The sequence below is a fragment of the Pleurodeles waltl genome, chromosome 9 (assembly GCF_031143425.1).
Source record: "Pleurodeles waltl isolate 20211129_DDA chromosome 9, aPleWal1.hap1.20221129, whole genome shotgun sequence".
Taxonomy (NCBI): domain Eukaryota; kingdom Metazoa; phylum Chordata; class Amphibia; order Caudata; family Salamandridae; genus Pleurodeles; species Pleurodeles waltl.
Window position 1 is genome coordinate 974,505,276 of NC_090448.1, and position 13,653 is coordinate 974,518,928.

At 39.2% G+C, this 13,653-nt stretch overlaps 1 protein-coding gene across 2 annotated transcripts in view; it reads left to right on the forward strand.

Moving 5' to 3' along the window:
* Nucleotides 1–13,653, forward strand: part of LOC138260173 (rab9 effector protein with kelch motifs-like) — a 145,461-nt gene that overhangs the window by 113,767 nt on the left and 18,041 nt on the right. For both annotated transcript variants that reach the window (XM_069208413.1, XM_069208414.1), the window contains exons 10-11: nucleotides 3,829–3,920; nucleotides 5,423–5,483. In XM_069208413.1, the coding sequence (XP_069064514.1) occupies nucleotides 3,829–3,920; nucleotides 5,423–5,483 (153 nt within the window). The remainder of the gene's footprint in view (nucleotides 1–3,828; nucleotides 3,921–5,422; nucleotides 5,484–13,653) is intronic.

The following is a 13,653-nucleotide window of genomic DNA, read 5'->3' on the forward strand; positions in this document are numbered from 1 at the left end:
TGTGTACAGGCTATCTGAAAAGTATGCAAAAAGCCCAGCTATCACTCTGGCCCAGACGTGGCATGGAGGTAAGCTGCAAAACACAAGTCATAAGCACAGAGAAATGCTCAATTTCTAAAAGTGGCATTTCTATAATGGTAATAATAAAATCCACCTACACCAGTAAGCAGCATTTCTCACTACCATTACAACCATACCTAACAAGCCTGCGCCACTCCTCATACATTAGACAATACCACTTTGACATATGTTAGGTCATTTCCAGTGCAGTCCTATGAGGAAGACAGCACCCACAGTAATAAACCAAATAGGATGTTTGTCACTACTAGGACATGTGGTACATAAAGACAAATGTCCTACCGTTTACATACACAGCACCCTGCCCATAGGGCTATCTAGGGGCCTACCTTAGGAGGTCACTTATATGTAGAAAAAGGGGAGTTCCAGGCCTGGCAAGTAAATTTAGATGCCAGGTTGCTGTGGGAGTAAACTGCGCACTGAGGCTGTGCGGTAGCAGGCCTGAGATGGGTTTGAAAGGCTACTTTTGTGTTTGGCACAAGCTGCGTTGCAGGCCCACTAGTATATTTAATTACAGGCCCTGTTTATAGGGATACCACTGTACAAGGGACTTTTAGATAAATTAAATGTGCCAATCATACCAAGTTTAGAAGGGAGAGCACATGCACCTTGGGCACTTTACCACTGCTGATCAGAGCTAGAGTCCTAACGTCAACAAAAAGGATCAGAAAAAAATAGGAGGAGGAAGGCAAATTGTTTGGGAATGACCCTGTAAAAAGGGCCAGGTCCAATAGTACCTTCACTATCAAACTGGTAGCCATGACCCCAAAGCCTTTGTGCCAGTTTTCAGTCATGCTGGATGTGTAACTGCTCCTAAATTTCTTCTCTAAATCTAATCTGACTTCTCTTATCTCAGAATGACTCTTCCCATGCCCCTCACATGAGAGCATCTCAAGCAAGAGAAGCTTTCCTCGCATAGCACAGGATCTTGCAATACTTTATATATGTACATTGTAGAGTTAGTGATACTAGACACTAACCTCATCTAAGGTAGCCTCTGCCTATTTTAGCACGGTTAAGTGCAATCCCAAACTACCCCAGTGTTGTGTTCCTTTGGCTTGCACAAGTTAACATTGCTTTGCATGACCAAGGCACCACCTCAATTCTCATGCACACCCTTTCCTTTATCCTTTTACCATCCCTCCTATCCAGTTGTTCCAGCACAGCATGAGGCATTCTCGATTTGTCCCCCACACCCTTTGCTGCCTCCTTGCCTTCTGTTAACCTATCATATTCCAGCCCCAGACGTTATTAGCTGCCACAGACTTTCACGCTATTAATTTCAGCATGTGCCATACTCATGTTAGGCCTATAATTAACAAAGATGAACAGTCACTGGGATGGCAGGGGATTTCCTGCTAGCCTGAAGACCAGACTTTAGAGGATGTTTTAAAGGCTGGAGGGTCTGGCTTCCTGGCCATGGAAGCAACCCTGCAGGGATCGACACTCCAGCAGTCTTTACCACAAAGTTTCTACACTGGACTACAATTGCGAGGAGAAAAAAAAAAAAAAAACACACACACACACACTTTTTGTTCTCTCTCTTTTTGTTTTTTCGTTCTCTCTTTTTTCTCTTTTCTCTCTTTTTCTCCTTTTTCCTCTTTTTCTTCTTTTTTCTCTTTTCTTTTTTCTCTTTTCTTTTTCCTCTTTCTTTCTTTTTCTCTCTCCCTTTTTCTCTTTCTCTCTCTCTCGCTCTCCTTTTCTCTTTCTCTGTGTTTTAGGGTGGGTGGAAGTATTGGGTGGAAAGGGATGTATTTGGGTTTAGAGGTGGGTGAGTGTATTGGGTGGAAATGGTATTTTTAAGGTTTAGGGATATTAGGCTGTAAAGGTAATTAAAAAGGGGGGTTTGGTAGGTCTCCCCCAAAATATCTATATATATGTGTGTATATATATATATATATATCTTACTAATACTCACCTAAGATAGACTGACAGTGCGTGGTAATGGCACGAGAGCTAAAAACATATACGTGGTAAAAAAATATATAAAAAAAAAAGTGGGGTAAAAAAATGCATTGTAAAGGCATGCGATGGATTTTCCTGCATTGTTCTGTCATACAGGCCATCAGCCTGCTCCTCGCCTGCCTGTAAAGCACACTCACCTAGTGAGCGTCAGCGTCAAGAAAGAGGGCAAGTCCTACAGATGATTCTGAGTGGAGCAGACAAAAAAGAGAGATTGATTTATGTTTGGGCAAATTGGTCTTTTTATGAAACCACACCCCATAAGTCCGCCCTATACCCTCCCCAGCCACCCACTAGCACTCTTAAGCTTCTGTATTCCGGGTCCCTTGTCTAGAAACCTTTAAAATCTCAACATTTGCGCTATGTGAAGATCGTTCGCCTTAACTAGCCACTTCAACTGTACCCGTGAACACATAAAGGGAGAAAGCAGAGGGACGGAGGAAAAAAAATAACGTCCAAAAAGAGCAGAACAGTAATAGACCGCAAAATGGAGACGGGAAAGAACCAATGCACAAAGATGGAAATAGATAACAAAATAATGTTAAAGAAGCTTCATGAAAACATGAGGTAGAAAAGAGAGTAGAAAACGAGAACAAAAGGACAGAAGAGAAGGAAAACTGTCGGAAACAATGGTGAGCGATGAAAGTTAATAGAGAATACAGAACAAAGTGGCTTGACATAAACAAGTGAGAAGAAAATCTTGGAGGAAAAAAAAAATAAGAATCGAGATAAAACAGAAAATAAAGAATGGGGCAAAAATTGCTCAAAAGAGAAATTAACAAAAATTAACGAGTTATCAGAAGGAAAGCAAAGAAAACTATAAAGAGCATTGGAAAAAAAAATAGCCAACCAGTGCATGCTGCAAGTTCAAATGTGAGTGGTGCCACATTAGATGATTATTCCGATTGAAGAATTTGCATGGTTTTAATCCATGTCCGCCAGTTCGCGGAGTTAATATATCAACAGAATTATCTGTGTAGCCTACCGATCATGGTTTTCAATCCCAGAGGCAAGGATGTGCGTACAAGTTCTTGTACTTATAACACTGTATATCCTGAAGACCGCAGTGAGCAAGAACAGTCCATTGCCGCACCTACTACAGCGATTTGTGAGTAACATAGGTCACCGCTTCCTGCCATGCATCAGGCATCTGTGTAACCCGTGGGTCACAAGTTGCAAACCCAGTGAGACCGCTCCCTCCCAGAGGCATAGTGGCACAGATCGATGTATCCGGAGGGTCTTATAGTTCCAAAAAAAAAAAAGAGAGAAAAATATGTTAATATTTGCTCCTGAAATTCTGTAAGCTTCTGTCAAAGAATTTCCCGAGCCCTCTACTTTGCTTCCTACCTACCTGAACTCTGTTCGCCATGCATATATTGTCTTTTGCCTTAAATCCTCCATTGCTCAGGACGCAGCACAGTCTCATGTAGACCTGTGAAATCCTGCCGCTTTCTATACAGTGCTTTCACAAACATGACCTGCTGTTCATGCCCTAAGATGCAAACAAATGTTTCTTTCCTTCAGGACTCCTTCTAACGTATTTTGATTTTTGGCCAATATATCATGATGTGTTGTGCTCCATAATATATTGGTTCGGCTCTTTTTTTCCAACATTTTCTTGACTGATGTAATCATCCCCAAGGATTGCCCTGGGGGCTGCCAGGTTCTTTGCTGTGCTGTTTGCTGCTATTTGGTGCTGGTTCTAACATATTTCCAGGTTGGTTTTGTATTCCCAGCCCACCCTCTCATTGTAGTAGGTTCTCTCTTAATATCCTTCTCTCCTCACAGACACACCGCAACCCTGCTCCGCAACCAACTCCTGATATTTGGAGGGCGGAGGCCGCCGGTGTACCTGAACGATGTACACATCCTCGATTTAGGTAAGCCATGGGCTTTTACCAAGTATTTATCATGATCTATATAGTGCACACGTGGCCCAAGGGCATTGGGGTGTTTCGAAATGAGGAAAGTTAGGTAATCTACACTAATAAACAATTTGTATCAAAGACTGGGTAAAAATCAGCTGCAGTCAGTCAACGGAGGCGGAAGGAAAGGTTACCACTACGTTAGAGAGTATAGTATGAGCGCTGGGCAAGTGGGCAGGAAAAACAAGACCGTGGTACCCTTCCTGGCAAGTTCTTTGTTCACCAAAATTGCACACATCTTCCCCGGGAAACCTAGTTAGCATGTATGTTTCAGACCTTTAAATAGCCCCAATTCTAGCTTGATAGCCACTGAGCCATATGTACTAAAGGGAGTCGGGGCCAACTCAAGATGGAGTACAAGGCTTTTGGGGAGGGGGACGTCTTTCTCGTTGCCAACCGTACTGTTTGTAAGTATATTGTGTCTAATGCATCCAAATCAAGCAGAGGGAATCTGGTTTAGGTTCTTACTATAGCACCAACACTGACAGCGGTGTGGTACTTGTTATAAGTTAGTTGGCGGGGGGCGCTTGAAGACACACGCACAGTGCTGGTGGGTGCAGGTACTAGGGCGGTGATGCAGGGGCACAGGCTAATTTAAGATTTTAAAACCAGTGGGTGGCATTGGTGCCTGCTGCAGAGATCAGAGTGTAACTTGCAGGACATAGATTCAAACCCTAGCAGGGGATGGTCCGGCTTTCATAATTTGAGAACCTTTATGTTGGATAACTTACCAATTTATTGCCAAGTGACAGTTCTGCTTGTGGCGTTAGTACCACTAATACTGCAGTAACAGCAAATGTTTCTATCAGCCATGTTGTCCCCTCTCAAGAAGAAGTGTGGATCTGGCATATTCACTTACCTGGTGAAAAAGGTAACCTGAACGATATTGCGTTGATCTTTTATATTGACGAGGACACCACCTGATAAATATACCATGCCAAAAAGTACTCTAGAAGTTTGTCAATTATTTTGCTACCTCAATCATTTCGCTGAAACTTGTGAAACGGTATTCAAATGCCAGAGTATTAATGTAGTGTCTGAAGCAGGGGAAGCTTTCCCATATGATTAACTGGGACTTGCATTTCCACTTAAAACATAGAACATTTATTTATTTCAGGCTTGCACACCACTGTTAAATTTTACTCTGACCCGATGAGACAAAATAATTACATGAGCACACAATATTCCAGAGTAATTTATTATCTGTTCTTCTTCCAGTCATTCCAAGGCGCAAATCTTAACTCTATTGTAATTCTTCATCTTTTGTTTTGACATTCCTTATGTGTTGTGGTCAGGAGTATATTTGCTGTGGTCGGGTCTCAGTATTTCAAACCTTCAGGAAAAATTCTTATGGTAATGTCAATTTCAGGAATAGATCTGCAAAATACATATTGCTAAATAAAGAAACCCAGTAACCCTCCCTTCTGGTAGCTGAATTCCTTCTTTCGTTCTCTTAGGTTTCATGGAATACACATCTGTACGTATGCCGCCAGGTTCTGGACAGCCTTCACCTCGCTGGTAAGAGCCAGGTGCTTCTATAATGAGTGAGCCATGGGTTAGAATAGTTACTGGCGATTCTGGGAGATGATGGAGCTTAAGGTTGTTAATGATACTGAGTTTGGGTTTTAGGACCATCCAAGGATGAGATTTAAAGCTTTGATATTACACTGGTAAGATAGTTTGACATCAAAGGGACTTAATTTAGTCATGGGTTTTCCACTCAAACTGGCAACGAGTCATCTTCTGAGCAGGTTTTAGAACGAATTGAGGTTATCCTGCTAATGTTGTTAATAATGAGCATTGGCCATTTAAAGAGCATGACATGGAGTCTGGATCATTTTATTGATGGTGGTGCTGAAAATGACCCTCTGGTGCTGGGATACAGATTTTATAATATTCTATAGAAGTGGAAGGCGTTGGTAATCCAAAGAAGAGTGAATTTTAAAACTTGGATAATATGTGGATGATCTACTCATGGCCATTGCAGATAATGTTTTAGCCTCACCGAGGTGAGTTCAGGACCTGGGTATTACTGCCATGGATGCGTTGGCTTGTAAAGTAGTACACTCTTGGTAAAGTGTAACGTGTGGACAACTGCACAGGCTAAGTATTTAGGGTGTGGCTTAAAGTCCTTGTGACATTTTAATGTTGTTCTTTATGTCATGACTCTTAATGTTCAAGAACTGAGGTTCACCAGACCTCACATGCCTGATGCCTAAATTTCTGACTGCAGCAAGCATTAGTGTAGGCATTCTTTCTGGAATCATCTGCTGTATTTATAAAAACATCTTGTGTGAACATTTTGGAGGAATATTTCTAGAAAGGAACAAATGCAATCAATTAATTCATCCTTGAATTATTTCATTTAAAGTCAACTTATAGAAATAGTTCATATGGTTGGGTATAGATTCAGTACATCAAAACATACACAGAATGAGAGTACTCATAATACAGAATGCTTTTGTACAGGACATACATTTACAAAAGACATAGTGATACAAAATGTGTGTGTATGTATGTGTACATATATGTGTGTATATATATATATATATATATATATATATATATATATATGTGTTATTCAAAAAAACGGTGCAACCTAATTAGGCACCAACAGGCTGCACAATATCCAAACGCTCGTGCCAGATGGAAAATAAGCACAATGTCAAAACGTCAATGAGGTAGAAAATCGTTGGCTCCATTTATTTTGAGAAAATTCATAAATGAACAGCACTTAAAGAAAAACCATATCAAAATAAACAATGAAGTGCCCAAAAAGAACACACGCTGTCCCGGCCAAATGTCGACGCGTTTCGGCAAAAGCCTTCAACTGGACATATATATATACCATCCAAACAGATGAGTTTTCACTCATTATACGGCCGCACCATTAACACATTTTACTGCTGCCACCACATAAACGGAACAATCTTCCATACGTTGATGCTTGTTTATTTATTTAAAGTAAAGTGCAGAAAATGTGCTACCGCCAAATACAAATGAAATGTCAACGCGTTTTGGCTAACGCCTTCTACCGGACATTCCAATCAGCGTTTTAACTTCCTCAAATATCTTCTTAATCCCTCATCTATTTTCACTCCCCTAAAGGTGCAGAACAATGGGCGGCCATCTTATAACATAAATCTGGGCCTATATACCAGCATTACTGATAAACACATAATGATACATATGATAAAATCATCAATCTTATCATTATTGTTGTTCAAATAGTACAAAATTCTAAAATATATGAGCACCTGCATATATAAATAAACTGGTACTATGCAATTGCTAAATTGTGTTCGTGATCACTTCAATCTGCGACCTGTTTAACGTAGGCATAGATTAACTAGGCGCATGTTCATTTTATATATAAAATACCATATTAGTCAAAGTAATAAAGTGACAAGTGCATAATATGTTTTTTTGGAAGTCCAATAACTATTCACTTATCAGTTACACAACTAATAACATACCATAATCATATGCAATATCTATTTCAATAAATGTTTTGAAGTAATACAAAGTTGTAAAATACTTGAACTCCTGCATATGTCCATAGATTTATACTATACAGTTGCTAAATGGTGTTCGCGATCACTTCAATTTGCAATCTATTAACATAGATACATTTATACTGAACAAATGCTCATTTTGTAGGTGAAATACCATATTGGTCAGGATAGTAAATTGACAAGTGCATAATGTATTTTATGAGTTCAATGACTATTCACTAGTCAGTTACGCAACCTATGACATATCGTACTCATGTGAAGTATCTATTTCAATATTTCAATATGTATAAAATAATTTGACGATAACCTCATCTCTCGGTATATGCCATCCAATTTTAAGGTAACATCATACCTGTCATAGCATAAAGCTAGCCTCCTACTAGTAATAACATATATAATACTCTACTTCAATGTCTTCACAAGTACTTAAGTCCAAATTTCCATATGGCCCAAACTTTACAACTATAGTTTCTCAGTTTACTTTCCCATATACTAGGCGACCTTGTGCAAAGATTTTCGATTAACATGGTCCCTGTTGACTCATAAAATAATAAGATGGCTTTATGTAATTTCCCCCATAATTTCAATAATCTGTAACAATGAATTATGCCATAACCTAATGTGAAATACTATCTATATCTAAAACACTTAACCACACCCGCTAAAGTGCCTGAAATGAATAGAAATGAATCGAAGTAAAACAATATTGTTAAAAACCCTCATAACAAGTTTCAGCAATTCTAGTTCCTACTCTCAGCATCTCGTCCTTAATTATCCTAAAGATGTAAGTGTAGGTGTCAACCCTTTGAATTACCCAACTTATCTAGTCTTTAATTGAAAAGGATGTACATGTTTCTGGCAGGTCTCCCTTGTCCTCCAATTTTTTTTACTATACAGATGGACATATAATTCAGTATATATGTATATTATTATATGTGGTAAAACCTTTTTGTGCGAATGGACAGTGATGTGTATATATATTTTTTTTATGTTAATACAAATAAGCGCGTGTGTGTGTGTGTGTGTGTGTGTGTGTGTGTGTGTGTGTGTGTGTGTGTGTGTGTGTGTGTATCCGCCTTTCAGGATGAGGGTTGAATCTGGGATAATTGGCTGTGTGATTCAGGAGAACACATCAGTGCTCCAAAGGCTTTATCATAATGGCTCCCCGTTATTCCTTATTGCCATATATTGCCCCTGGAAGAGTGCAGTACATTTCGACTGGGAGTGATTAGAGGGTCTCCTCGGGACAATAAACTAGACTGGCCTCTTGCAAAAGAAAGGGAACAATAGACAATATCTGATATTCTAAAAAGGAGAGAAGAGTGCTCCAACCCAATGTGCTGTGAAAGTTTTTTTTTCTTTCTTTTTCTCTCATTTCGACCACTTGGACAAAAGCATCAACATTTATAGATTAATGACAGATTATTTGTCGTGAATTAATCATAATGTGATAATCAGGATGTTTTATACAGAAAAATCTGAACGTGTAAAATCGTACTTTAATGAATTAAATTATACCGAGACAGAAAGATCCTTAGAATAGAAAAAATTGTTGGTCCGAAATTGATCACAACACAGTTATCACAATGTTGTGTGCAGAAAAAAAGGACTTTGGATTTGCTTGACAGACTATCTCAGTGAGTGGGTATGTATGTTAAAGGAGCCCTGTGGTGTTGAATGTCAGAGGAATTGCATCCTCTGGAAGAGGAATGATGTGTAAGAGGTATGCCGTAACAAATATTTGGGGGCTGAAGTCAGTGTGAAGAAAAATTGTTCTGAATTACCTCCAGGATCCAAATGACTTGAAGCTGTTCAGTGATTTGAGATCTGTACGTTTTTAGCAGGGCAAGTTGCGCATTAGGTTGCTCAACAGTGGTTGGGACCAGCGCAGAACAGATCAGGTGTATTTGTTTAACTTAGCAAGTAACAAGGGAATGCTGGGAAGTGGGGTCCCAGGACCGGTCAGGAGGTGAGAAATGGTCAATTTAACAGTAATCAATTCCAAAGGAGGATGGAAAATGTGGTATGTTAAAAACCTTGGTACAGTGTGGTAACTGGAAACAACTGGTCTACACTAAAGTTAGTGGCTTTTACATTGAGGCGTAAGGAATTAGTATTTCTTTGAAGGTATAAGTAGAAATTTACGTGCATATATCTTGGTAAATAATTACATCTACATCTATGCAAAGGCTACTCCACATAACACATTCACGTCTGATTAGAGTTCTGAGCTAAAATAGATGAGACAAAACAATAACAGACTCGTGAAGCTCACATCATCATACTGTACAGTCTAATGCACTCCAATAGCAGCTCCCATTCCACTCGACCACTCGCACTGGCTTATTTGATCAGGTCGAGCTATTTTTAATACTTACTCATCTGGTGAGTTGACACTGAACAGGTGTTATGTTCAGTTGAAAAGTGGAGGGGCAATAAATTACTAAGTCAACTTTGCAAACATTTCAAAATATGTCAGTAGTTGTGAAAGCCCTTTTTATATTTGTGGGATGAATTTTTTTTTTAATAGGATGAAGACAGATCAGACTACTTTACATGTTGATGTGCAATGGATATGTTTTCTGAAACCTAATTTTCACAAATTGTTAATGCACTATACAGTTTTATGAGTAAAGCTGCAAGTTAGTGGAGAGGTTTTTGGACATTTCTTGGAAAGTTACTGTGTGTAAATGACAATATGTTACCACATCATGGTTTAGTTATATATTTATTAAAATTGAGTGTTTAAACAAACTGAGAAACACTCCTGCCCTGACGGCAGTGTTGTTAGTAAACTAAAAGAAGTCCTAGGTTATGTGGGCTAGACCTCATGGGTATGTGGCCTAGATTCTTGTGAGGCATGCAGCAAACTTTAGTCTGCTTAATCAAACAAGAGATTTGGTTTGTACTGCAGAAATGCTGAGCTCACATATTTGATGGTGCAATCATATGTGAGAATTAATAAAAAGGCAACTCTGTAAACTATTTTCCTAGGATCACACAATTTGAGACCCCTTTACATGTCAAGTATATTATAGTTAGGTCGAGAAGATTATTTAAGTTACTTGACCTGCAGGTCTAGTACATTTTTTAATGATTTTTTGAGCCCTGGTATAGTCCAATGATGTTCCAGGTCCCCCATAATGTGTGACAGATATTGCCATCATTGGCCAGATTGTGCTCAGTTGTAGAAACATGTTGCAGCCCCCCCTATGTTTTCATGGTGGCATCTCGTCCGTCTTAGTCTGTAGTGCCAGTAGTGGTGTGTCCCAGTCAGTGGTGGGAGTCCCCCTTCCCTGTTTGTTTACGTATGCGAGTCATAATGATAATTTCTGCAGTACACCATTTTATCAGCTCCTGGACCCACCTTGAGTATGGAGGGACCATAATGGCCTTCAGTCCATCACTATGCTCCGTTTTCCCAGAAGTATTGACATGCCATGGAATTTAATCATATATTTGGTCTTTGCCAGTCTTGTAAATCTCCCCAATAAACATCATACTACCGTCATGTGCAGATGTCTAACTGTGAGGTCAGTTAAGATGCCCAGTAGTGACCTCCAATATGTTTATATAGGTGTACAGACCCATAACATATGGAAGGAGTATGCCTGTGTTAGCACACTTCTTGGAAGTTTCGATGGGAGATGTGGGTTGATCCTAGCTAGTCAGGCTAGGGGGTTGATATGAGCAGTGTAGATAGCCAAGTTGCATATACTTGAATCAGGGGCTTCTAATCACTATGTGCAGTGGAGATAGAGGTGTAAGAAGTAAAGCAGAAAATGCCAGGTTTTGGAGACCAATACTTCACAGGTAAAAAAAAATCTGGGAGAATTACAGACCAACCAGGGCAAGCAGTGCCCTGAAAATCAGATGTTCGGCATTTCATATAGTTAATTTTGTCCTGTTAAAACAGTGTTAAATTGCAAAATTATACTCCCCTCTTTATGTGACACAGCTTCCAAATCACCCCCCCTGTGGGATTTGGAGTGAATGTCCAGTACAGTCCATCAGATGTGATCTGCACCATGGGAGTATGATCTGAAATGATTGACTAGAGTGGCAGTTTGGATGTTACACCTGATACGAGATCTGTATTTTTTATGGTCTGTTGGAGGACTTACTGGTTTGCTTTTCCTATATATAAATTAACATAGGGACATTAAATGCCATTGACCTCACTCTTGGACTTACAGTTCAAACATTTGGAATGTGTTCACATGATGCTTGTAAGGTGTCACTGTATTAGTACCATATTCCGTAATTCTCTCAACGTCTGTTTCTTAGATGACTCTGAGTCAACATTAGCTCTAACAACGTAAATTTTGATACTTCAATTATTTTTGAGTGCAAAAAGAGGGCTCTGCAGCTTGCATGCCAAGTTAGGTAAAATACACCAGTTTTGAATGATTCTTCTTTAAAAATGTTCCGTACTTGGGCAAAAAGTACAATTGCATATTATTTTGTTGGAGCCGTTCTACTCTCTTCTTTCAAGGAGGAATTCTAATGGAGTGTACCAAGGTCTTTTTAAAGCATTTTTAATTAGCTTTTTTTTTTTTATAGCCTTTCTACAATTATTTGTTAGACCAAATAATTTGCATGATAGAAATAATCATCTTTGATGGCACTGTTTGTTGAACACTCTCTCATAGACTTCTTGGGTGAAACCTCTTGTCACTCAGAGCATTATCTTTGTAGGTTTTCTGCATAAAGATGTACACAAGACGTTGTTGCGCACAAACATATTATTGGCAAAAAAAAATTCGATCCTTAAACTATAAAATGTTTTTTTTTTTTTTTTTTCTCTGAACGCTTGTTCTATTAACATTGGCATTGCCTGACCAGATTATCCTTGTGGATTGGCATGACAGTGTTATTTTCACCGATGTCCTTCTATTAAGTTTATTGGTCGTGTCCTACTATTATGGCAGCAGTGCTTTTTGAACTTTTTACTGCACATTTGTTAGTCCAGATTAATGTGGCTTCCCTTCTTTGTTCAGTGTCCTCAGGCTTATTTTATTTTTTAGTCCTGATGATGATCCTAGTATTGCTAAAAGTCTCACATGATACTTTGACCCCATGTGAATTGCTCATTACATGTATAAGGGCTATGTTGTGTCTTTGTTGAATTGTGGCTTATCAGATGTATTTATTTTTGTCACAAATTTGCCCGAGTCTGTTCTTATTGGACATGTTTTCACACTTGCGTTTCTCTGTGTAATTTAATTGCTAAAAAAAGTATGTCTTTCTTGTGTTGATGGAACTATGCATATGGTTATGATTGTTCACCCGTGAAGTGTTTTGCTTTTCTTTTGACTGAGCCAAAAGATGCACACTGAAAGGAGTCGAAAAGATCCTCTGGAATCCACTCCTTAATCTTAAGAAGACATTTATTATAGCTTTTCGCAAGCTTTATGAAGGAAGGCTTGAATAGCAAAAAGTGTACTTTTAAAATGTGCAACAGTGAAGTAAGACCATATATAAAGAATCTTCAATCTATAAATTTATACATGCAAGAATACAATCACTGATTTTGATATATGTGTATGTGTGTATATATATTCATACACAATGCAAAGCAAATAAAAATGCATCACCGTAGGGCCTATCAGGTGCTTCATCTTTCTCACGCCAGCAAGCTGATGACCCCGTTCGACTCCGAGAAAGAGAGATCTCCGCCCTCACGGGCAATCTATATTGGGCATCCAACGTCTGAATCCTGATTGGGGTCTCTGAATCCGCTACTGTCGATCAGGGTCATCTTTTTATATCTTAAAACCCCCCGAGAAGGAGCTTTCTGAAAAACCACTCCCATTGAGAAGTATTAAAAAATGGTGGCTAGTTTAGGTAAGCTTTGAAAGAAACATGTTGGGAATTGGCCAAAATCCCAAGGTGTCCCTCCCAAAGTCAAACCGTACCCTGCTATACCATAAACATCAGTCTAGTACATCCTTATCGTGCTGACTGACTAACTCCTCCATATTATGTCCTAGCTCTTCGGTGAGAAAGAGAACACATAGAAAACTTGTTGCCTAACATGTTTGTACGGAAAACTACTTGCACCTCTAATGTGGCAGTGAAGCAGTGAAGCTAAGGCTAAGCTGAATACAAAATGGAGTCTGTAACTGGTAACCACTAATGTGACGGTGGGCAGCTAAGCCAAGTGCAAAGTG